This window comes from Pelodiscus sinensis, chromosome 1 (assembly GCF_049634645.1).
Source record: "Pelodiscus sinensis isolate JC-2024 chromosome 1, ASM4963464v1, whole genome shotgun sequence".
NCBI classification, from domain to species: Eukaryota; Metazoa; Chordata; order Testudines; family Trionychidae; genus Pelodiscus; species Pelodiscus sinensis.
The window spans coordinates 2,886,605-2,911,139 of record NC_134711.1 but is presented as its reverse complement, the minus strand read 5'-3'; the positions used below and the strand labels follow the sequence as shown (position 1 = coordinate 2,911,139).

The 24,535-nt window shown below is 66.0% G+C and overlaps 2 protein-coding genes across 4 annotated transcripts in view; both read right to left on the bottom strand.

The window, feature by feature from the left end:
• Nucleotides 1-1,136: 1,136 nt before the first annotated feature.
• Nucleotides 1,137-9,395, bottom strand: LOC102445223 (tubulin alpha chain-like). Of its 3 annotated transcripts, none has more exons than XM_075925010.1 (4): nucleotides 9,356-9,395; nucleotides 5,724-5,946; nucleotides 4,290-4,438; nucleotides 1,137-3,281 (listed from the first exon to the last, which is right to left on the bottom strand). In XM_075925010.1, the coding sequence occupies exons 1-4, from the start codon at nucleotides 9,356-9,358 to the stop codon at nucleotides 2,304-2,306; spliced, it is 1,353 nt and encodes a 450-aa protein (XP_075781125.1). In that variant the 5' UTR covers nucleotides 9,359-9,395; the 3' UTR covers nucleotides 1,137-2,303. The 3 variants fall into 3 exon arrangements, with proteins under 3 accessions (XP_075781125.1, XP_075781115.1, XP_075781105.1); XM_075925000.1 differs by lacking the exon at nucleotides 9,356-9,395 and adding an exon at nucleotides 7,296-7,343; XM_075924990.1 differs by lacking the exon at nucleotides 9,356-9,395 and adding an exon at nucleotides 6,071-6,139.
• Nucleotides 9,396-14,535: 5,140 nt separating this feature from the next.
• LOC142827995 (protocadherin-15-like) overlaps nucleotides 14,536-24,535 on the bottom strand; it is a 50,642-nt gene continuing 40,642 nt past the window's right edge. Inside the window, exons 15-16 of the mRNA XM_075924982.1 lie at nucleotides 22,185-22,205; nucleotides 14,536-16,544 (exon numbers count right to left, since the gene is read on the bottom strand). Of these exons, the coding sequence (XP_075781097.1) occupies nucleotides 15,690-16,544; nucleotides 22,185-22,205 (876 nt within the window). The 3' untranslated portion in view covers nucleotides 14,536-15,689. The remainder of the gene's footprint in view (nucleotides 16,545-22,184; nucleotides 22,206-24,535) is intronic.

Here is a 24,535-nt window from a genome sequence, read left to right as displayed (position 1 = left end):
GGGCGTCTATGCAGCAATTCTGTTATTTGGAAATAATATCGAAGTAACGGGTGGCTTATTCCAGATTCTGTAGGCCTCATTCCACGAGGAATAACGCCTCTTCCGAAATAGCTATTTCAGATGCTCCATTGCTGCTATTTGGAAATAGTTCCTCCCCCAGGACCATGCAGAGTAAGGATTCCCCAGTGCCTCTCTGGTCTCTAAAACAAAGTAGCGGGTCCACATTAGGGAAGCCTGCCTCGGACTCATTTCGAGGCTTCCCTGCACTGCAGAAATGCTATTTCAAAATAAGCTATTTCGGAGGATTTCTTCCAGAATCGCTTATTCTGAAATGAGCGTGCGGTGCAGATGTAGGCCAAGAGGCCGGCGGAGGAGGGATGCAAGGGGAAGCAATTCAAAGGCAGCAGAGCACACCAAAACCTGACGGCTGCGTGCCAGAAGGCAAACCCACCAACGAGAGGTCTGGAAATTCACTAGCAACCTGCCGCTACAACAAGGACTTTGACAGGGGCTCAGGCTGACCCCACACCCAGCCCCATGTTGGATAGGGCTGGGTTCTGAAAGAATGGACTTATTTGGGGGCTAAAATGGGAGCAGAGTCAAGAGACCCAGGAGGAGCTAGGGCCCCAGACCTGGGCTTGGTGGAGCTGGAGGGTCCTCCACACCCAGCTGGGAAAGTTGGTCCCGCGTCTGTTCTGTAATCGCCAGCCAACTGAGATCTTCCAAACACTAAGGCCAGCCCCTGGTTGGCAAACTCAATAGGGTTGCCAGGTGTTTGGTATTAAACTAGACAGTCTGGTATTTGCACCTTCTATCTGGCAAGAAAAATTCAGAAAATACCCGACATCTAAAATGTCTAGTAATTGGTTTTTTTGGGGACCGGCTCAGGCGCCTGACGGAAGGCCGTTTGGGACATGGGGCGCATGTAGGTGCAGGCTCTTGGTGGGTGTGGATGTAGAGTCTCAGGGCTAGGGCAGGAGGTTGGGCTGCAGGAGGGGGTTCGTGACTGGGGTAGGGTTTCAGGAGGTGGGCTCCAACTAGGCCTGCTTACCTCAGGTGGCTCCTGGGTGGTGGAGCAGACAGGATCCCCCTGCCCTGGCCCACTCTAAAGCAGCCAGCAAACTCCATCCCAAGTCCTGTCATGCTCCCACCCTGCTCTGTGGAGAAACAATAGAGAGTGGGGGAGGGGGCACCCGGACATCAGCCCCCTCTGCCCTGCAGAGCAAGCTGGAGGCTCCTGAGGGGCAGCTTCAAGGTAAAGGGCAGGAGATGGGCAGCAGTGGGGGAAGGGGCAGCTGAAGCATAGGCACTTGGTAACCTCTTGGCCAAACCAGTCAGGATCCCCCGTCAGAGGCTTCAAGATCGACTGGTAGATCCCGATCGACTGGTTGGTGACCCCTGGCCTGGAGGCTCTTCCGGAGCCTTTCCAGAAGCTACCCCATTTGCCTGCCTTCATGCAGAGCAAGGTGACAGCTCTGAGGCCTAGCATTTTGAAGGCCGGTGTATCGAGTGGAGCCTCAAGAGTTCTCCCTCAGGGACTTAAAATCCTCAAGTTGTGATTTCACACCAAGTGGCACTGACGCTCCCATTTCCTCCACTACGGACTGGCCAGGGACTTGTGCTCCCATACTGCAGAGGAAGAGAAAAAACCAAGCTCCGGGCCAAATTCCTTCCCCAAAATGGGCCTGTATCCCCCCACCAGACCCCAGGAAAGAACGGTCTGTGATCAACAGCCTAACAGTCGGTTTCCTGCAGGGCCTTGCCTTGTGTTAAGACGTTCACTTTTGCATCCGCTAGAGAGAACTGTTTGCAGCGAGGGTCACCGCCGGCTGGAAATTGCATTCCCGGAGGGAATCATTTCTGCCGCCTGCAGTGCGCTTTGTAGCCAGAGCCCATGAGCCCAGCAGGAAGTCTAGGCATGTAGCCTCCGTTATGAAGCTACTCCTAAAACCGGGATCCGGTTTAAAGGCAACCTCTGGAAACCCATACAGCCGCCAATTGCAGGGGACACGTTAAAGCTGTGTTATTTTTATTGCGATACACAAGAGACATACAGAGGTGAAGGCCAGCACACGTAATTCGGCCCATGTGGGTGGGTTGGGGGGGAAGCCATGCAGCATTCTCCAGCCGGGTTGGAGTGATCCCCAGCCCGGATGCTGCTTATGCTGCGAATCGGTTACAAGTTAGGTCAAAACTACCGTGTAACCCGCTCCCTGAAGCAGCGGGATTTTACATCCCTACTTGCTGGAACTCCGCCCTCCTGGGCAGGGAGAGTCGGCCGCATCCGCCCCCACACGCATCACTCAGTACTCGTCCTCCTCCACCTCCTCCCCGTCGGCCGAGTCCCTGCCCACCTCCTCGTAATCCTTCTCCAGCGCAGCCATGTCCTCCCGGGCCTCGGAGAACTCCCCCTCCTCCATGCCCTCCCCCACGTACCAGTGCACGAAGGCCCGCTTGGCGTACATCAGGTCGAACTTGTGGTCCAGCCGGGCCCAGGCCTCCGCGATGGCCGTGGTGTTGCTCAGCATGCAGACAGCCCGCTGCACCTTGGCCAGGTCCCCGCCCGGCACCACCGTGGGCGGCTGGTAGTTGATGCCCACCTTGAAGCCGGTGGGGCACCAGTCCACGAACTGGATGGAGCGCCGGGTTTTGATGGTGGCAATGGCAGCGTTGACGTCCTTGGGCACCACATCCCCCCGGTAGAGCAGGCAGCAGGCCATGTACTTGCCCCGGCGCGGGTCGCACTTCACCATCTGGTTGGAGAACTCAAAGCAGGCGTTGGTGATCTCTGGCACCGAGAGCTGTTCGTGGTAGGCCCTCTCCGCCGAGACGATGGGCGCGTAGGTGGTGAGGGGGAAGTGGATGCGGGGATAGGGCACCAGGTTGGTCTGGAATTCCGTGAGGTCCACGTTCAAGGCGCCGTCGAACCTCAGGGAGGCCGTGATGGACGAGACGATCTGGGCGATCAGCCGGTTCAGGTTGAGGTAGGAGGGGCGTTCGACGTTGAGGTTCCGGTTGCAGATGTCATAAATGGCCTCGTTGTCCACCATGAAGGAGCAGTCCGAGTGCTCCAGCGTGGTGTGGGTGGTCAGGATGGAGTTGTAGGGCTCCACCACCGCCGTGGAGACCCGCGGGGCAGGGTACACTGAGAACTCCAGCTTGGATTTCTTCCCGAACTCCACCGAGAGACGCTCCATCAAGAGCGACGTGAATCCCGAGCCCGTGCCGCCACCGAAGCTGTGGAAGACCAGGAACCCCTGAAGGCCGCTGCACTGGTCAGCCTGCACAAATGAAGGACACTGAACTAGCCTTGGTCATGCTGCGCCTACAGGCCCCCCCCTCCTCTCTTCCATCACCCTCCAGACATCAGCTCCATGTGTGACCATGACGGGATCCAAGGGATGTTGAGTTGTAGGGACACATTGTAATTGTGTGGACATAGTCAGTACTGACCTGAAGATCCACTGATGTAGCTCAATAGACCACCCCCCGAAACAGGTAGCAGCCACCTGTTCACCTTGGAAGACCAATTAAGTCAACCGGTATATATAGAACCGGTGCTTTTTTGCGATGGTACTGCTCGGTACACCCTACTGGCACCTCCAGTCGGAGCTTCCCTGGAAACAATTGAGCATACCGGCACCTCTCGACGCAAGTGTCCAGGAGTCTGCTGGGCCGCACGTCTTATACTGGCATGTCTCTTAAAAGGGTGATGTCAGCCCCACCTCATCTTCCCCCCTCCCCTCCCCACCAAACCTCCTCAACAATTTTTCTCCCCAGAGTAAAAAAAAAAAAAAAAAATGGTGCCGGTAAACAAAAACCAACAAAAGTAGTGCACTGTGTAGAACCCAACCTCGGCACCAAGCAAGCGAGATGCTGGTTCATGAGTCAGTGTGAGGATTTTGTCCCATCCCAAGACGGATGGCTGGGCGGGTCACCTTTCATGGAGGTACAGACGTGGGGCTAGATGCCCGTACAACAGCTGGGCAGGCTAACGCCGTTCCCGGGTGATAGCACGGGGTCTGTTCTTGGGTTGCTCTTTCAGCGAGTCTCAGCTACAAAACCCCAACACACTGGGAGCCGATTCCTTGACTCGGAGCTCAGCTGTCTAGGCCGGCCAAGACCGGGGCCCGAGCGCGCTACAGGGCTCCTGTCCGTAACATACCCATGCCAGGCTCACCCAGGGCACTTTGTGTCCCAGCTGTGGGCAGAGCCAGTCGAGGCTTCGCTGCCTCAGGCCAAGAGGTTCCTGCTCCGGGGAAGGGGGAAGAGGCGGGTCCCCCACTCACCATTTTGCGAGTCCGGTCCACCACGGCGTCGATGATCTCCTTCCCGATGGTGTAGTGGCCCCGGGCGTAGTTGTTAGCCGCGTCCTCCTTGCCGCTGATCAGCTGCTCCGGGTGGAAGAGCGAGCGGTAGGCCCCAGTCCGGATCTCGTCTGTGAGGGAGCAGAGCCGGGATGAAGTCCAAGCTTGCACCAGGAGTCCGTGATACCCACCGTCCGCCCGGCACCACGGCCCTGATGCCAGGTTGTCGGGCTCCTCACTCCCCTGCAAGTCGCCTGCCGTTAGGAGCACCGATAACTCAGTGGATCTGGGCTGGGACAGGCTGGCCAGCACCTGATACCTGCGGTAGGAGCACCGTACCGGAGGCCATTGAGAAATGGGAGGGAAGGCGCCTTCTCTCGTCCCAGCGGGCCAGTGATCAACACCGAGATCAACATGGCCTGTGCAGATGTCAGGTCTGAAGGGGTGCTTCCCTCACAGCTGGCAGGAAGGGGAGGAGGGACTGGGGGCGTGTCTATGCAAATAGGCTTTGCTCCAGCATGCTAGCTATTCAGCAGATGGCCAGGGATTTTGCTCACTCAATGTGAGACCCAACGCCAGCTCCGTGGGTTAAATTCAGGGAGGGCTCAAATAGGGCGACCAAGGGTTGCCCTGGTGGGGGAATCCAGATGAGCAGGACTGCGCTACATGGCTCCAAAGGGGGCTCCCCGTCAGCAGAAAGAACTTGGCTAAGTAGGGGTTCAACTTAGAGACCTAGGGGGACTGGAGGCTGGGTGGCCCTTCTTGCCCCGACTGCTCTGGCCCTCCCACCCAGGCCGGTCAAAGAGCCGAGCTCCAGACTCATCCTTAAGAGCCTTCGTGTTAGTTGGGGGTTTCGTCTCCCCTGCTTGCCAGGAACAAAACCGCTGGGAGCCACGGGCCTTGGAGACGCTGGGCAGACGTCACGGAAGAGGTGGGTGGCAGCCGACGGGGACTGACAGCCAGGCGGGAGGTGGCAAAGAGGCGCAGTGAGAGAGACCCCACAGCGAGGAGGGGAGGTGAACTCTGCGGCCGCACCTCTGAACTCTGGGCCTGCCCCGACTGAGACCAGCAACTGAGTGGGGGGCAGAGGAGGGCTGGGCAGGTGACTGGGACATTACACGGCTGCACTTAGGGGAAGGGCCCTGCCCGGCATCCGTGGGGTGTGACTGACAGTTTCGTTATGAACCCTGCTTTGGGGGGTTTCCCACATCAGTGCCATGCAGCATCCATCCCCCTGTTAGGAGAGGTGCCTTCCCCCCCAGACTGCATGCGAGGGGGGAGTGTGACCCCCAGAGGTGCCCTGGGTGGGGTGTGAGTGTCCCAAGTTGCCAGGCGGGGGGCAGGAGGGGAGCCCCCGGTGACCCAACCCGGCCCCAGTGGCTGGCGCTCCCCGGCAGCAGGGTCACAGCGTCTTACCGATGACGGTGGGCTCCAGGTCCACGAACAGGGCTCTGGGCACGTGCTTCCCCGCCCCCGTCTCGCGGAAGAAGGTCTCGAAGGAGGAGTCGGCCTGGCCGGAGGAGGGCTCCACGCAGACGATGCCGTCGGGCTGGATGCCGTGCTCCAGGCAGTAGAGCTCCCAGCAGGCGTTGCCCATCTGCACGCCCGCCTGGCCGATGTGGACGGAAATGCACTCCCGCTGCGGGGGAGGGGCACAGCGAGACGGGGGCGTTACAGTCAGCTCCCCCCACGGTCACGTCGAAACGAGGCGCCGGCGTGGACACGAGAGCAGCCCCCCCCCGCCCTCCTCCGGGGAACCTTACCGCCCACCAGCCGCCGCGGTCTGTGCACGGCGACTTCAGCAACGCTCTTCGCATGGCCGATGCGATGTGGACGAGGGCGGCGGCTGGCGTAGACACGGCCCAAGACCCGGCGATTTTTAGGAGGGATCTGCAAGAGCCGGGGGCATATCCCGAGCCTGGGTCAGCTTTAGCTTGGGGACCTGGCCCAATGTGTTAAATCAAGGGTGGGGGCACCTGCCAGTGAGATGCAAAACCACCAGCCTTGGAGACACGGCCCCCGGCTGAGAAGCAGAAAGAGACCCTAACTGCAGTCATGCAACCCAGGGCACCCCTCACACAGTACCCCAGGGCTAGTCGATTGTGGGCCCCCTCAGGCTCTGGGGTGGGGCCAGCCACGAGGGGTTCAGTGTATGTTAGGGGTCTGCTGAAGAGCAGGATGGGGGGCAGAGTCTGGGCAGGAAGTGGGGTGCCAGGGCTGGCTGAGGGTGGAACATCTGGGCAGAGGTGGGGTGCCAGGGCTGGCTGAGGGTGGAACATCTGGGCAGAGGAGGGGTGCCAGGGCTGGCTGAGGGTGGAACATCTGGGCAGAGGAGGGGTGCCAGGGCTGGCAGAGGGTGGAACATCTGGGCAGAGGTGGGGTGCCAGGGCCGGCAGAGGGTGGGGTATCAGGGCCAGAGGGAGCAGGTATCTGGTGCAGCTTGGAATCCTGGCCAATGGGAATGATGGGGCGGAGTCTGCATGCAGCTGAGGGGCGGAGCTTCCCTGTGCTGAGGTTCCCCAGCCCGGAGGGATGCAAGGGGAGGGGAGAAGGAGAGAGAGAAGAACAGCAACATGCAGCGTCGCATCCTCCCCCTGCCAGGCACAGCCCACAGGCCGATGCTGATCCTGGTTTGCCTCAATCCAGCCCACAAGGCTCAGCCCCTCTCCCCCGCTGCAGAGGTGGCAGTGGGGGGGGGGGGGTACATGCAGGGGGGGAGAAACCACCAGCCGGATCAAGCCAAGCTGTGGGCTGCACCTGACCCACAGGCCGCATGCCCCCCCCATACACGCCCCAGGACAGCAGTGCACAACCCTGGACACTGCACACAGCCGGAGCTGAGGGCTCAGAGATGGCCTGCGCCGGTCCAGCCCCGAAGCGGCGCCATAGCCTGCTCCCCGGGCTACGGAGCCTCTCCCAGGTCGCTCGGGCTGCTGGGGACACGGAGCCCTGCAGGGCCGGCAGCTCCGGAGAGACGTGAACTCTCACCTGGCACCACGGCCGGGGCTCTCCTTGCTTCATCCGCAGGCCGGCTGCGGGACCCTAGGGGTCACAGCTCCGGCCATGCAAGCTGCCCGCTCCGCCAGCCACCCAGGGCACCTACCCCTGCCGGCAGCTCTGCTAACGCCCTCCCTGTGGTAGCCTCTATGCCGCTCAGCCATGCCGAGCGGGAGAAGTGAGCAGGGCCTGTGTGGGGGGGGGGGGAACCACCTCATCAGTAGAAGCTACATCAGCTTCTCTCCAGGGGATCCGCCAAGCTACTAAGCATGGGCCCTGGGTGAAAGCCCAGCTGAGAAAGGCCACGCCCCTTCCACCAAAGGCCCCGCCCCTGGAGCCAAGCTCCGCCCATCCCTAGCCCAACCCTTCCTGGCCTTGCTACTGCCCGACTTCTAATCAAAGCAGCATTTAGGCTTTTCCCAGTGGAGGAACCAGCGGGAAGGAGACACTTGACACCACAGACACCGGCACCGTTTAGGGAAACTGAGGCAGGGCTAGGACTGGGCCGGCAGGAGAAGCAGCACCGATAATCGGGGCCGTCACTCTGGATAGACCAGCACATGGAGCCGTTTTAAGCAGCCCCACGGCCCCCAGCCAGAAGGCACCTCGCAGGACGGGCGCGGATCAGCTCAGGGGCTGGGCTAGTACGCGCCAGGCTCCCTGGTGCTCCCGAACGGCTTCGTTTTATGGAAAGAGACTGAACAGGGGTGCCGAGTCCAGCTGGATTCCAAGGGCAGAAGGGGCCAGCGGGACCCCCTGCTCGGACCCTCGACAGGCCACAAGCCTCCCCCCCCCCCCCCAAGGGCAGTCCAAGAAGCCATCTCTCCCCATTGTAAGGGGGGAGGGGACTGGCTCAGCATTCCCTGGCAGGCCTGGAGCAGAGCCCGGGTGAGAATCCTGACAGCCTGAGCACCAGGCCAGTGCTCTAGCCACTAGGCCTTACAGCCACCAACATCAGCATTGAATGCTAGCTCTGCAGCTGGGAATCCAGCCCAGCTCACTCCAGAGTCACCGTCCTGCCCCCCGGAAACATGCACCTGCCGCAGACTGGAGCTGGGGGGGGCATTTGCACCCGGCTTTCACTCACAGCCCCAGCCCAGGCCATATGCACCCCCAGGGCCCTCCCCACAGAGAGGCAGTAAGGCAGGACAGGACTAACCCCCTCTCCCCCACACAGCTAACAGCCCAGCTGGTTCACAGGCTCTAGCTACCATGGGGGGGGGGGGGTAAGGCAACAACTCCCCTCTTTGGGGAATCCATCCCCCTTCCTGGCAGTGGTCCCACCCCCAGGCCAGTCTCCCCAGGGAGCTCAGACCCCCACAGGCATTGGGGGACGTGGCCAGGTTTTCAAAAGAGCTTGAACAGAGCTTGCTGGAAAAACCACCCCTCCCCCACTGCCAGGGGCAGGCTGGCAGACTTTTGGGGGAGGCCCAGGGCCCCCACTGCCCCCCCATCTGCCTAAGGCTCTGGGAGAGAGTTTGGATGCAGGGGTGTGGGGCAGGGGGGAGAGGAGATGAGATCTGGAAGGCAATGAGGATGCAGGCTCCAGGCTGGGGCAGGGGATTGGGGTGCAGGCTCTAGGGAGAGTGGGGTACACAAGGGTGGGAGAGGTGGCCACATTCACCTCAAGCACCAACCTCTGGCAATGGTGCTTGGCAGGGGGGGGCAGGAATCTGCCAGCAGCTAAAGCAGCATATAGCCTGGAGCCTCCCCCCCCCCCAAAAAAAAAAAATAAAGCTACAGGGACACATGCCAGCAGTTGCAGGGAACTAGTAACCAAAAGCCACTTTCACCCCACTGCTCTGGGGTGTCTCTCCCCATATGCCAGGTCACCTGGGGGGCAGCAGGCAGAGCCAGGGGATGCACCAAGAGGAGCTCACAGGCCCACAGCCCCTGGCACTGGGGCAGGACAAACCCAGCACAAGAAGCAGGTTTCAAAACAGGCCTGGCTCCAGACCAGCTGTTGGGGACCAGAAAACTCCCCCTGGCTCCCCACCCAACCCCTCCAAAGGTGCAGCTCCATGTGCCTGCATCACCACCCCCTCACTCACCATCTCTGCTACCCAAACAAGCTTGAAGGCAACCTACCCTGGCCCCCTCCCAGCTGCTTTATAGCCCCGGGGCAAACAGTCCCAGCTGTGCAGAGGGGAGGGGCGTGTCTTAAAAGGACAGCGTGGCTTGGCCAGACCTTGGCTCTCAGTGTGTGGTTCCAAAGGGGTGCCACAGAGAAACCCCTAACTCTGCCCCACAGCTGCTGGCGTGTCCCCAGCTGCGGGGGAAGGGAGATTTCGTGTCCATGCTGCGAGCGGCACCGCAAGGAGAGATTGTGCCTAAAATGCGCCTCCAGGCTGCTACAGGTCTGCCTGTTACATGCCTGGCTGTAGCCCCTGGTGTTACCTGGCCAGCTGTGTGTCTGCCTGAGGTACCGCGTTGGCTCCATTAACACAGCACCTGAGCATCCCACGCCCGTTCACGTGTTTATTCTCCGCCCCCCTGGCAGTGCTATGGGAGGGGAAACTGAGGCACAGGGCGGTGAGGGCTTAGGGTTGTACCCAGCTTTTGGTTTCTATGTCTGGGGGGTCATGAGTTGCCAAGGGCCTGGGGAGATGCTGGGTCACGAATCTGCACCAGGCCTTATTCAGGCGGGGCCGCGTCGGTGCCACAGGCGGGCTCCGTGAGATGGCCCAGAGTGTCAGGAGGAGGGGGGCAGAGGAGTGAACCGTGGAGGGGACGGTTTGGGGGAAGAGGAGGAGCGGGAGGGGTGGGGGGGGCGGCTGCAGCAGAAGAGGTGAAAAGGGGGGGGGTCTAAGAACAAGGCGGTGCAGGTAGCAGGGACTTGGGAGAAGCAATTGAGCTGGGGCAGAGCCTTGGGGGAGGAGGTGGGGAAGGGGCGGGGCCTGGGGGAGGAGGTGGGGAGGGGGCGGGGCCTGGGGGAGGAGGTGGGGAAGGGGCGGGGCCTTGGGGGAGAAGGTGGGGAGGGAGCGGGGCCTGGGGGAGGAGGTGGGGAAGGGGCGGGGCTTGGGGAGGAGGCAGGCTGGGACACTGGGTCTTAGGGGTCTGGGTACCAGGCGTTAGAAGGGTTCGGGCCTGTGGTGGAGGAGGGGAGAAGGCTCCTCCCTTATCAGCCCAGGAGGTTGGGTTTCCAGCTGCCAGGTGGGACATGCCCCCCTCCTGGCATGGGCAGTGGGCGAACCCCCAGCTGGGGAAGCCAACCCCCAGACCTGCCCCTTCTGCCTGAGGCCCCGCCCTTCCACAACCCCACCCCCACCGCACCAGCTGGCCCCCACCCCAGGCTAGTGCCCCCAAACTCCCCACTCCCGGGGGGGCGCAGCCCCGGCCTCCCGTGCCAGCCCCAACACCAGTCGGCCCCGGCCTCCCACACCCTGGAGTGCTGGGCAGGAAAGGGGGGAGACGTTTTTCGGAAAACCAGCCATTTTTGCAAACTTCATTTCCGTCCACACGGCTATTGCGGGAGCAGGCTGGGGGCAGGGTGTCCGGCCGGGGCGGTGGGGGGCAGCAGGAGGGGGCGTCTCTCCCACGTACTCTAGTTAATGTCTTAACAGGAACAAAGTCGGCCGGGCCCTAATGCGGCTGGGGCTCCTCTTTCCTATTGCTACTTTCCCAGCCGGGCGTCCCGCCCCTGCCCCCCAGTCCCATCAGGGCCCGAGCGGGCGATGCCCTTCCCCGTGCTGGGGTGGCCCTGGGCGCAGTTATTGGCACCCCCCTGCCAGGGCCGACCTGCTCGGGTGGATCAGTGAGCGGCAGGTGCCAGGCCGGGTTTCCTCCGCGGGGGGCAACGCGCTGGCGCCTCCCCGTGCGCTGCACAATCGTCCATGGCGTGCTCCGGGCAGGTCTGCCGAAGGGCTGGTCCAGGCCCGGTTTCAATGGGCGGCCCTGAGCTCCAGCTGCTGGGTCTCCGAGTTTCCAGCTGTCCTCCCGGACCGGCACCGACAGGGCCGCGTCACGGCCTCCCCTCTGCCCCGCTGGCTCGCGCCCGGCGCGACTCCACCGTCCCTGAGGATCTCTCGGCCCAGGCGACGGGCCCCGTGTCCTGGCAGCGCGGCTCCTGGCCTGCCGTGCCCATCAGGCCCGGCCAGTTGGACCCTCCCTCTGCAGGGGGCAGAGACACGCAGGCACCTCCACGAAACTTCTCCAAGGGCCGGGTTCCGAGTTCCTGCCCTCCCAGAAAGAGCAGGCATCCAAGCTCAGCCCCGCGGCAGCCCCGGACATTTCAATCGCCCAAGTCCCGTGAGCCGTGAGCCGGGTCGGGTGCAGGCTCATCGCTGAGTCTCTGTCCCCGGGGGAACGGGGGAGGCTGTGGGGTGACCTCCCGCCTCCCTGCAGCCGCTGGCCTGCCCCTGCGCCGGCTCCCCGCCAGGCTGGAGCCGCCCCGTTCATTTCTTGCCAAAGCGCGAGAATTGCCAAAACGGGGCGCGGACGCTTTCGTGGCTGGCCCAGGATTCCCTCGGGATCCCTCCGGCGTCCACGCCCACTGGACGGCCACGGGCCAGTCTTCGGGGGCTCGGGACGTCTCATAAGCGACTCCTTGTGGACAGGTGCCCGGGGCCCCCTCCTCTCTGACAAGGCCGAGCTCAGAGCCTCCCCGCAGCGCCTCGAAATCGCCTGCGGGATTGGGGCTGAAGGACCCCCCCCGGCCTGTGTGCCCCTGCAACAGAGGGCCCCCGAGTCCCCTGGGGATACAAGGGGGGGGGGCTGCTGGCACTAGGGCCCCCGGGCTTGGCAATTCACTCCCCACTGGGCAAGGGGCCCCTGGGGCGTAGGGCTCCCCTCAGGGCTATCGGATGGACGAGTCGCGCGGGGGAGGGGGCAGCGAGCCACGTCCCTGGGGGAGCCGAGTGGCCCCGTTGGGAGAAGGAGAAAGGGAAAGGGGCGATGGGGGAGAGCGTGGCCCCAGAACTCCAGGGCGGGGAAGGCCGGGGCTGTGCCCCCCCGCTGGGAGTGGGGGGGCCTTGTCCAGAAGGGGCGGGTCTGGGGGTTGGTTCCCCAGCCGGGGGTCGCCCACTGCCCATGCCAGGAGGGGGGCAAGTCCCACCTGGCAGCTGGAAACCCAACCCCCTGGGCCAATAAGGGAGGAGCCTGAGCCTTCTCCCCTCCTCCACGCAGGCCTGAACCCTTCTAACGCCTGGTACCCAGACCCCAGACCCGGTGTCCCAGCCTGCCTCCTCCCCTAGGCCCTGCCCCTTCCCCACCTCCTCCCCCAAGCCCCGCCCCTTCCCCACCTCCCCTAGGCCCCGCCCCTTCCCCACCTCTACCGCTAGGCCCCGCCCCTTGCCCACCTCTACCCCCTAGGCCCCGCCCCTTCCCCACCTCTACCCCTAGGCCCTGCCCCTTCCCCACCTCTTCCCCCAAGCCCCGCCCCTTCCCCACCTCCTCCCCTAGGCCCCGCCCCTTCCCCACCTCTACCCCCAGGCCCCGCCCCTTCCCCACCTCCTCCCCCAAGCCCCACCCCTTCCCCAGCTCTACCCCTAGGCCCCGCCCCTTCCCCACCTCTACCCCTAGGCTCCGCCCCTTCCCCACCTCCTCCCCCAGGCCCCGTCCCTTCCCCACCTCTTCCCCAAGGCCCTGCCCCTTCTGCCAAGGCCCCACCCCTTCCCCATCAGTGCAGTGGGGCTAAGGTGGCTTCTGGCTGCTCGTTCCCTGCAACTGCTGGCATGTGTCCCTGTAGCTTTATTTGGGGGGGTCTCCAGGCTATGTGCTGCTCTAGCTGGGTACGTCTACACTACAGCACTAATTTGAACTAACTTAATTGGAATTAGTTAATTTGAACTAAGCTAATTTGAATTAGCGCATCTAGACACAAAAATTAATTTGAATTAGCGTTTTGCTCATTCGAACTAGCGCGCCCACACCGATTGGACGCAGGGGCGCACTTAAGGGCGGCTGAAACCGGTTCTGGCAGGGCATCAGGTCAGTAGTTGCTTTGTGCGGCTGCTGTCTGAGGCTATCTGAGGCTGGTGCTTAAAGGGACCCCCCTGGACAGCCGGTTCTCAGCTTTTCCGCTTGTTTGCCAACTCGCCGAGGGCCAGCAAAGCGTTTTCCTCTCTGCCTGTCTGTGCCCGCGGGTGGCTGGTGTCTGCCTGGGCCTGGCTTCTGCAGCGGGAGCAGGCCATGTGCGTCCTCCCTCCCCGGTCACGGGCGCTGCGGCGGGGGGGGGGGCGGGGGGCCGTTCTTGCTGCTGGGCGGTCGTTGGCTGGCACATCCTGCCCCGGTCCCTTGGGGGGGGGGGGGGGTCAGAACCCCACAAGGCCTCTGACCTGGGTTCCACTCCGGCAGGGGGCTCCTAGGCCTATTGCCCCCTGCGGGGACCCAGAGCCAGGGCTGGGCTCATGGGGGCTGCCTTGGGGGGTCAGTGCGGGACCCTCCCTTCCCTCGGCGGGGAGGGCAGCTGGCTTGTCTCTGCCCCAGCCTGAGCCCAGCTCCCCCCTTTTCTCAGGCCTGGGAGAGCAGGGCAGGGCTAGCTGGGCCCAGAGGCTCCTTAACCCCTCCATGCTGCTGGCTGGTTTCCCTGGCAGTGGGGCAGGATCCCGGGACCCAGTGCTGCTCTCCCACCCTGCCCTCTGCATCCATCTGGCAGTAACCTTGGCTCATTGCTTCCTGGCGGGGTGATGGGTGAGGAGGAACACAGGGAGTGGGGGGGGGGGGGGCACCAGCCATATAACCCCCCCCCCCCCCCCCCCCCGGTACATAGTGGGACTCTATTTACTCCTGTAGTCCCTCGGTTCACTCTCTTTGCTTTGCTGTGTTGTGTGAGACGCGACTGTCCTGTGCTATTCTGAAGTGGGGGGCGTGTGCCTCAGTTTCCCTCAAGACTGCAACACTATGTGGATGAGGAGGGGGAGGTGTCAGTTCACCCTGTGAGGACCAGGTGACAGCAGATAACACTTTGGAGGGGGAGGGCAGGACAGAGGAGAGGCCAGGGCTGCCTAGAGGGCTGAGCCCGGTGTGGCTTGGGGGGTGAGTTAGTTTTTGGCTGGCTGAGGCAGAAGGGAGCCTAGCTGGGCAGGGACTAGCTTGCTGGGCTAATGCTGCTGTTGTAACAAATCTCCCGCGGCTGGCAGCCCCCCCCCCCCCCAGCAGCACCTCAGAGTTTTCTGTGCCTGCTTCATGCCCGCTGGGTCCCAGGCAGCCAGAGCAAGGGGGCGCCCCCCCCAATCCCACCCTGTGTCCCTGGCAGAAGCCGAACCCAGGGCTCCTGCTGGGGCAGCTGCATGTGAGAAAATCCAAAGCCAGGGTGGTTTCTGACAAGGGCTTTAATTGCAGAACGCTGGCAGACCCGCGGAGCCGCACACCGGAGCCGGGGGCCGGCCGGTGCACCAGTGAGGCTCTGGGCAGGGCTGGGGCCTCGTGGCCTGTTGCTGGGGTAGGTTAGATCGTAATTGATGAAGGCTGGGGCCTGTGACTTTAAAACCCCCAGCCTGGCTCCCCCTCGCCGCCCGCTGGCCTGCCTCCGAGCCACCCCGCTTAGCTGGGGTGGGGTTGTGGCCCTGCTTTCTGCCCCCTCCCGCAGTGCGGCGCGGTGCCTTGGAGAGCGGATGGGGCTGTCGTGGAGCGCAAGGGAAGATGGGACATTGACCAGCCCCTGAGAGGGTGTTTCTAATGCCGGGGGGTATTTACAACGACCCGGGGTAACAGCAGGGGCTCACAGCGGTTCTGCCCTCCAGCATCTCGCCAGCCTGCCCCTCGTTAGCGAGCGCCAAGCTCCCAGCCGGCGCCTCGTTGGGTTTCAACGCTGTGCTGCCAAAGGAATCGAGGTTCTGCACCTACGGGAGCAAAGGGGGCTTCCCCAAGGGGGAGAGCGGCTGGATTTTCCCCCAAGCTGAACCTTGTGAATGGGGCTGACGCTGGTGGCAGCAGTGGGATGGGTTTGGGGGCTCTAGGTAGAGGAGAGCGGTGCCAGGCGCAAGGTGCTGTACACACAGACCGGGCAGCGGCTCGGTGCTGGCAGAGCCCAGGCGGGCAGGGTGGCTGCTCTGCTTTCTGTTTGCAGAGCAGGTGGTTCGGATTAATCTACGGTGGCCAATTGGGGAGGGGGGCATAGGCTTGAAGGTTTCTCTTTCATGAAAGGTGAATCTTTAATTCCCGGAGACTCCAGGCCCGTCCCGGCGGGCTGGTTAACCCTCGGTGGCCTGCGAGCCTCGCACGAGCGACCCCCGGGGCCCTGCGTTACAAACCGTCTCTTTCCAAACCAGAGAGGCCCGAGGCTCCGGTGTAGCCACGCCAGGGGCTCAGTGGCCACAGACTTGGGGCCAAGCCCCAGGAAGCGCTGCCCGGTTCGGCGCCAGGCCTAGGTACCACGTGGGGCCCTGTGGAACGGGCCCAGGCGTTACGGGAGGTCTGGCTCCACGCCTGCCCCTCCCGGGGGCGTTAACACTCAATCGAATCCTCCAGCAGCTGAATCAACGTGGCCGGCAGCCGGACGTCGCTGACCGGCAAGGGCGCCAGCGGGTCTTGGGCCGTGGGTGCTCCGGGCTTGGGGGCATCCTCCTCCGGCGTCTCCTCACGCCCCTCCTCCAGCACCGGCAGCGTGGGCAGGGGCTCCGGCTGCCTGCTCTGCGCTGGAGGCGGGAGGCCGGTGGGCGTGCTGCTGTCCTCGAGGCCGGCCCGGGGAGGAGCGGGGCTCTGGCTGCGCACCGGGGAGCTCCCCTCGCCGGCCGTGCAGTTAGGCAGGGCCTGGCTGGCAGCAAGTGGCTCCGGCGCCCTCACGCCGGCGCCCCCCTGGCCTGCAGCTGCCTGCGGCTTGTCTTGCCCAGGTTGGCTCAGTCCCGGCTCCGGCTCCCGGCTTCCTGCCCCGGCCTCTGCCTGCTTCTCCGGGCTGCCTGGCCGAGGGGACTCTTCCTTCGTCTCCCCTGCGGGCTGGGACGCCGCGGTGCCCGGCTCCGCGCTGCTCCTCTCAGCCGGCGCCTTGTCTTCCTGGCAGGCCTCGGTATGCCCCGGCTGCTCCAGCGTCTGCCCGTTGGGGAGTGTTGTCGCGGCGCCGGCGCCCTTCTCCGGGGGCGCTGACCCCGCCCCGCGTGGCGCTGCCGGCGAGCTGTGGACCTTCCCCATGGAATTCGCCAGGGGGCGCGCCGTGTGGGCCTCCGCCGGCTCGGTCTTCCCCGGCGGCGCGGCGTGGGCCCCCCAGCCCCCCGCGCTCTCCGGCGGTGTGTCCCCCAGCTCGCTGTAGCCTTCGTTCTGGAAGTAAACGTGGCCGGGGCAGGGGGCCGACTTCCCGGCGTTGACCTGTGGGAGGGAGGGCACGGATCAGCCCCTGACTGGCCGGGGGACCCCAAGGACCACCCCCCCCGCCCCCACTCTGACCCTCGCTGGGACGGGCGGCCTGGCAGATTCCTGGGGGGCCTGGCGCAGGGTCTGGTCCCTCCGCTCACCCGGGATGGGGGAGGGGTGCAGTGGGGCAGGAAGAGGTGGGGGGGGTGGAGCCAGGGGGAAGTGAGTCTGGGGCAGGAGTGGAGCCCACCGGGCCAGGGCACTAACCCCACGGCCAGAGCAGAGGCCGTTCACGCCGGCTCCCTCTCGGCCCCGGCACGGGGACCCCGTGCAACACGACTGACTTCACCAGCCTGCCCCCGTCCCGTCGCGGCTGGGGAGACGGTGCCAAGGCCCGGCCGACGGGCACGTCTGCTTTGCCGGTCACGCTAGGCCCAGGGGGAGGGCGACAGGGAGCCCCGGGGGACGGATCTTCCCTGCCCTGCTGCCAGGGTGGTGCCGGCAGAGCCCCCGGCGGCCAGGGTGGGAGCAGAGCCGGGCCCCGGGAGCCAGCGGGCTGGGCTGGACCGACTTGGGGCCCAGCCACCAGGCGGGAAACACGTCAGCCTCCCCGACCGACCGAGCGCCGGGCGCTGGACACAGCCCGGGGCATGCAAGCGGGTGGCTCCTTCCGGCAGCCCGGGCCAGACAGAGGGGCTTGGGCCGGGTCCCCCTTCAGCTGCTACCAGGGCAGCTCCCAGCCCCATGCGCCCCATGACTGTGTCTGCCCGGGCGGGAGCCACGTAGGGTGTGAGCCACACCGCCAACAGCAGGGGGCAGCGTGGAGCCCCGGGGCTTCCCCAGTGTTTGCCCCACGGCCCCCAATCTACCCCCCGTCCATCGGCCTGGCTCTGCCTCCCTCCCCCCACAGTCCCCAATCTACCCCCCCGTCCATCAGCCTGGCTCTGCCTCCCTCCCCCCACAGCCCCCAATCTACCCCCCGTCCATCGGCCTGGCTCTGCCTCCCTCCCCCCACAGCCCCCAATCTACCCCCGTCCATCGGCCCGGCTCTGCCTCCCTTCCCCCACAGCCCCCAATCTACCCCCCCGTCCATCGGCCCGGCTCTGCCTCCCTTCCCCCACAGCCCCCAATCTACCCCCCATCCATCGGCCCGGCTCTGCCTCCCTCCCCCCACAGCCCCCAATCTACCCCCACGTCCATCGGCCCGGCTCTGCCTCCCTTCCCCCACAGCCCCCAATCTACCCCCCATCCATCGGCCTGGCTCTGCCTCCCTCCCCCCACAGCCCCCAATCTACCCCCCGTCCATCGGCCTGGCTCTGCCTCCCTCCCCCCACAGCCCCCAATCTACCCCCCGTCCATCGGCCTGGCTCTGCCTCCCTCCCCCCACAGCCCCCAATCTACCCCCCGTCCATCGGCCCGGCTCTGCCTCCCTTCCCCCACAGCCCCCAATCTACCCCCCCGTCCATCGGCCTGGCTCTGCCTCCCTCCCCCCACAGCCCCCAATCTACCCCCCGTCCATCCGCCTGGCTCTGCCTCCCTTCCCCCACAGCCCCCAATCTACCCCCCCGTCCATCGGCCTGGCTCTGCCTCCCTCCCCCCACAGCCCCCAATCTACCCCCCGTCCATCCGCCTGGCTCTGCCTCCCTTCCCCCTACAGCCCCCAATCTACCCCCACGTCCATCGGCCCGGCTCTGCCTCCCTCCCCTCACAGCCCCCAATCTACCCCCACGTCCATCGGCCTGGCTCTGCCTCCCTTCCCCCTACAGCCCCCAATCTACCCCCACGTCCATCGGCCCGGCTCTGCCTCCCTCCCCTCACAGCCCCCAATCTACCCCCCCGTCCATCGGCCCGGCTCTGCCTCCCTCCCCCCACAGCCCCCAATCTACCCCCCGTCCATCGGCCTGGCTCTGCCTCCCTCCCCCACAGCCCCCAATCTACCCCCCATCCATCGGCCCGGCTCTGCCTCCCTTCCCCCACAGCCCCCAATCTACCCCCCATCCATCGGCCCGGCTCTGCCTCCCTCCCCCCACAGCCCCCAATCTACCCCCACGTCCATCGGCCCGGCTCTGCCTCCCTTCCCCCACAGCCCCCAATCTACCCCCCATCCATCGGCCTGGCTCTGCCTCCCTCCCCCCACAGCCCCCAATCTACCCCCCGTCCATCGGCCTGGCTCTGCCTCCCTCCCCCCACAGCCCCCAATCTACCCCCCGTCCATCGGCCTGGCTCTGCCTCCCTCCCCCCACAGCCCCCAATCTACCCCCCGTCCATCGGCCTGGCTCTGCCTCCCTCCCCCCACAGCCCCCAATCTACCCCCCGTCCATCGGCCTGGCTCTGCCTCCCTCCCCCCACAGCCCCCAATCTACCCCCCATCCATCGGCCTGGCTCTGCCTCCCTCCCCCCACAGCCCCCAATCTACCCCCCGTCCATCGGCCTGGCTCTGCCTCCCTCCCCCCACAGCCCCCAATCTACCCCCCGTCCATCGGCCTGGCTCTGCCTCCCTCCCCCCACAGCCCCCAATCTACCCCCCGTCCATCGGCCTGGCTCTGCCTCCCTCCCCCCACAGCCCCCAATCTACCCCCCGTCCATCGGCCCGGCTCTGCCTCCCTCCCCCCACAGCCCCCAATCTACCCCACGTCCATCGGCCCGGCTCTGCCTCCCTCCCCCCACAGCCCCCAATCTACCCCCCGTCCATCGGCCCGGCTCTGCCTCCCTCCCCCCACAGCCCCCAATCTACCCCCCCGTCCATCAGCCTGGCTCTGCCTCCCTCTCCCACAGCCCCCAATCTACCCCCACGTCCATCAGCCTGGCTCTGCCTCCCTCCCCCACAGCCCCCCAATCTACCCCCACGTCCATCGGCCTGGCTCTGCCTCCCTCCCCCCACAGCCCCCAATCTACCCCCACGTCCATCGGCCTGGCTCTGCCTCCCTCCCCCCACAGCCCCCAATCTACCCCCACGTCCATCGGCCTGGCTCTGCCTCCCTCCCCCCACAGCCCCCAATCTACCCCCCCGTCCATCGGCCCGGCTCTGCCTCCCTCCCCCCACAGCCCCCAATCTACCCCCCGTCCATCGGCCTGGCTCTGCCTCCCTCTCCCCACAGCCCCCAATCTACCCCCACGTCCATTGGCCTGGCTCTGCCTCCCTCCCCCCACAGCCCCCAATCTACCCCCACGTCCATCGGCCCGGCTCTGCCTCCCTCTCCCCACAGCCCCCAATCTACCCCCCCGTCCATCGGCCCGGCTCTGCCTCCCTCCCCCCACAGCCCCCAATCTACCCCCCGTCCATCGGCCTGGCTCTGCCTCCCTCCCCCCACAGCCCCCAATCTACCCCCCGTCCATCAGCCCGACTCTGCCTCCCTCCCCCCACAGCCCCCAATCTACCCCCCGTCCATCGGCCTGGCTCTGCCTCCCTCTCCCACAGCCCCCAATCTACCCCCACGTCCATCGGCCCGGCTCTGCCTCCCTCCCCCCACAGCCCCCAATCTACCCCCACGTCCATCGGCCCGGCTCTGCCTCCCTCCCCCCACAGCCCCCAATCTATCCCCACGTCCATCGGCCCGGCTCTGCCTCCCTCCCCCCACAGCCCCCAATCTACCCCCCCCGTCCATCGGCCCAGCTCTGCCTCCCTCCCCCCATGACCCCCAATCTACCCCCCCGTCCATCGGCCTGGCTCTGCCTCCCTCCCCCCACAGCCCCCAATCTACCCCCCCGTCCATCAGCCTGGCTCTGCCTCCCTCCCCCCACAGCCCCCAATCTACCCCCACGTCCATCAGCCTGGCTCTGCCTCCCTGTAAATCCCCTGCCCCCCTCCACTCCACAACACCCTCCCTTCCCCCACTGCCCACCAACACGCCCCTCTGGGGCACCCCCGTTATTCCAAGGGCATGTTCCGCGCCCTCCAACCTCCGCTGCGCCCCCTCTCCGGGCAGAAGGGGCTGAGCAGGCCTTGCCTCAAAGCCTGCCCCCAGCCCCTCCTGGCTGTGATGGGGGGCTGAGCGGGGCTGTGGAGGTTGGGGTGGGGGTGCTAGGAGGCTGCCCCCAGGGCTGTGATGGGGGGCTGAGCGGGGCTGTGGAGGTTGGGGTGGGGGTGCTAGGAGGCTGCCCCCAGGGCTGTGATGGGGGGCTGAGTGGGGCTGCGGAGGTTGGGGTGGGGGTGCTAGGAGGCTGCCCCCCCCAGGGCTGTGATGGGGGGGCTGAGCGGGGCTGCGGAGGTTGGGGTGGGGGTGCTAGGAGGCTGCCCCCAGGGCTGTGATGGGGGGCTGAGCGGGGCTGTGGAGGTTGGGGTGGGGGTGCTAGGAGGCTGCCCCCAGGGCTGTGATGGGGGGGCTGAGCGGGGCTGCAGAGGTTGGGGTGGGGGTGCTAGGAGGCTGCCCCCAGGGCTGTGATGGGGGGCTGAGCGGGGCTGCGGAGGTTGGGGTGGGGGTGCTAGGAGGCTGCCTCCAGGGCTGTGATGGGGGGCTGAGCAGGGCTGCAGAGGTTGGGGTGGGGGTGCTAGGAGGCTGCCCCCCAGGGCTGTGATGGGGGGCTGAGCGGGGCTGCAGAGGTTGGGGTGGGGGTGCTAGGCGGCTGCCCCCCCTCAGGGCTGTGAGGGAGCCAGAGGAAGCAGCTGGGGGGGTACCGGCATATGGGCGACCACCCCCCCGCATCTCCTGCCCGGTGCCTGGTGAGCCCCCCTGGAGTCACCCCGAGAGGCAGCAGCCCCCTGCAGCCAGGGCCACCCCAGGCTTCGCGGGGCTCCGAGGCCCTGGCCATCCCATGGGCTGCTCTTGGAGTCGGGCACAAGGCCCTGCCCCCCCCCCTCGCCTCCCCGCCCTTGTGGGCAGTGGCCAGGCGGAGGCACCGAGGTCCCGGGCGGCTGCTCTGAGGCGCGTCTACACTGCCCGGTGCCTGCAGCCCGGGGCTGGACCCTGCCCTCGCCGCCCCTCCCCCAAAGCCGGCAGGGTCCCGGCTCAGACCAGCAGCCTGGAGCTCGGGGCCTGGGCCAGCAGGCAGCCCGGGGCGGCACGACCGAGCTCCTCCGGCATGAAGGGCAGGGGGGGGTCGGGGCTCGGGAGGGGCAAAATGAGGTAAGGAGCAGGGTAGAGGTGGGGACAGAGGCAAAGGGGGCGGGGCCTTGGAGAGAAGGGGCGTGGCCTCAAGCAGAAGGGGCGGGGCCTCAAGCAGAAGGGGCGGGGCTGGGGGGGCTAGCCTCCCCCATAAGGCCTTTTCCTGCAGCCGTCTTGTAAGGGGGCAGGCCTCTGTGCTGCAGAAGGTCGCAGCCCCACATGCCACGCACACCCTGTACCACGGGGCGGTTCAAAGCCCCCGGCCCCCGCCAGCCCCAGAGGGGGAAAGAAAGTGTCGGGCGAGGGCAGGGAATCTCCCATCCACCGTGGGGGCTATGCAACCCGCCTGTGGCTGCTGTTCAGCCCCCTCCTGGGGTTTCGTGGGTTGTCAATCCACGGAGGCGGAAGGTCCAGAGCTGGCTGACCCCAGCCACCGGGCCGGGCGCAAATGCGGCCCCCACGAGGGGAGCGGGCGGGGGCCCCCGTGTCAGGTGATGCCTACGCCCGAGGAAGGGACGGATGGATGGTGGGTGCCCCTGGAATGTGTGAGTTTGGGGCAGGTACCCGGCAGGGGGGGTCCCCTTGCTGCCCCTGCTCCCCGCGACGCACTCACCGGCTGGAACCACTTTAGGCTCTGTCGGGCGGCAGGGCGAGCGGAGGGCGAGAGAGAGAGAGAAGCACAAGGCATGAGACGGACGCAGGCCGGCTGTCCCACGCCAGGGCCTCTGGCTGCAATGCCGGGGCCGTGGGCGGCCGCGTGGGGGGCCAAGGGGAGGGAGCTGATGCGTTTGCTGGTCAGCACACTCTGGGGGGGGGGGGGGAAATTAACTCCACGTCATAGGTGGAGAAACTGAGGCACAAGGCCAGGCTGTGATTTGGCCCAGGATCACACAGTAAGTCCGTAGCAGAGCTCATTCTGGTCCACGCTGGGGGCTGGGGCCAGAAGCCGGCTGTCCTGGCTCCCAGAGTCCCCTTGGATCTAACCACTAGACCCCACTCCCCTTCCGGAGGTGGGGATAGAACCCAGGGGAGGAGAAGGGAGAGTGATCACGCCCTGGCGCCGGCGCCCCCATGGAATGAAGAGGGGTGGCCAGTCACAGCTGTTTGGCCACACGGGGAGGGAGGAGGGCAGTGAGCGGCAGGCGGGCGAGGGCTTCGGGGAGGGAGCGGAATGGGGGTGGGAAGCGCTGGAAGGAGGGCGGGGCCTCAGGAAAGGGGCGGGGCAGGTGGGAAGGGGCGGAGCAATGCCAGAGCCGTGGGGGAAGGGATGGAGTGGGGGCGGAGCAAGGGTGGGGAAATAACTGGGGTGCCTATGGAGAAAAGCTACGGCGAGGGCTGGCGGGATGTGTGTGTGGATTCACACCCCTGCTTGCAACTCACTATGGGTGTGTCCACACTGCACGCTCAGCCAGGGCCGTGACAGGTTTGAGCCCTGGGAGTGGCCGTTGTGCGCCCAGTTCACACTGCAGGGAGGAGGGGGGGCGTGTTTGCACGGCTGAGAGCCCCGGGGGCGGCCGTTGTGCGCCCAGTTCACACTGCGGGGAAGAGGGGAGCGTGTTCGCACGTGTGTGAGCCCCGGGGTGGCCGTTGTGCGCCCCCTTCACACTGTGGGGGGGGGAGGGTGTTTGTACGGCTGGGAGCCCTGGGGGCGGCCGTTGTGCGCCCAGTTCACACTGCGGGGAAGAGGGGAGCGTGTTCGCACGTGTGTGAGCCCCGGGGTGGCCGTTGTGCGCCCAGTTCACACTGCAGCAGGGTCACACACACATGTGCTTGCACACCAGTTCACAAGGGGGTTTACAGCGTGGTGGCGACGTCCCTCAAGCATTCAAATAGGGGAGCTGAGCGCCCACAAGGCCGCCCCTGGCTCGTGCTGCCCTGTGCCCAGCGCCAGCGCTGACGGCGTCGTCCAGCGGGGGGGCCGAACGCGGGACAGAAACCCAGCCACCGCCCCCCCTGGCCCTGGGCACTGGGCCCAGCCTTCCTGCCAGCGGGGGGTTAACACGGCCCCATTACGGAGACCGGAGCTCTGGCCAGTCTGGGTCGCTCCCCTTGTGAGCTACAACCCGCCGGCGCAGGGTGTGACGCGACTGGATTTGGGTGGGGAAATGCGGCCCAGCGGGGGGGCTTTGCCCCAGATTCGGTGCCGAGGGGCCGCACGGGGCGTCTAGCGTGCGGGGCTCCGTCTGCCTGGGCTGCTCGGGCGCCTGCGTGAAGTCACGGCGAAGGGCTCCGGGCTCCGGGCTCCGGGCTCGTATTTCACGTCTTCTGCCCCGGAGCCAGCGGCAGGCGTCACCCGCCCACGGAGAGGGCCGGAGCCAGCGCCGCACGGACAGTGGCCCTGAGGGGAGGCCAGCTGAGGGCCACACAACGGGCCCGGCCCGCAGAGGACACAGCTGGGGACCCCGTGGCTCCAGGCCTACGAAGGGCTTGGGGACCACGTGGTCAGCCCGTTTGGGGGGGTGACGTAGTGGGGGGAGCTGTCCACTCTTGGGACCCTGGGTCCACCCCGGTGACCCCGGTGCGTGTCTGTGCGCACTGCCCAGCCGGGGGGGTCCTGGGGGCAGGCACATAGGCCACGGCCCAGACACGTCTCACCTGGCCAGGGGAAGGGGTGTGAACAAAGGACGGGGGGGTGGCCGGTGGCGGAGAGAGGGGCAGTCTCGGCTGGGCAAGCATGCGGAGAACAGACTGAGTGGAGTCTTGGAGGGTTCAGGGGCCGGTGTGAGGGGGCAGAAGCAGCCCTGGGCCCGCTCCCAACACCCCGGAGACGTGGGACCTGCCCCTCGGCATTCCTCCAGCCGCCCGACTCCCGGCAGCCGGGGGTAGGGACGATGATCCAGCCGGGGAGGGGCGCATCCGCAGCACCTGCCGGCCTGGGGTCTCCTGCTGCCCGGCCTGCCCCCTCCCAACCTCTACGCATCCCCCCGGGACTGAGCCCCCCCATGCACGCGGGACCCCCCCCCC

Coding starts and splice junctions, on each gene's coding strand:
- LOC102445223 (XM_075924990.1), bottom strand. CDS start 6,124: ATGCGAAGAGCGTTGCTGAAGTCGCCGTGCACAGACCGCGGCGGCTGG. Junction 4,439..5,723: donor CCTGGAGCCCACCGTCATCG/GTAAGACGCTGT, acceptor GCTCCCTCACAG/ACGAGATCCGGACTGGGGCC. Junction 3,282..4,289: donor TGGACCGGACTCGCAAAATG/GTGAGTGGGGGA, acceptor TCATTTGTGCAG/GCTGACCAGTGCAGCGGCCT.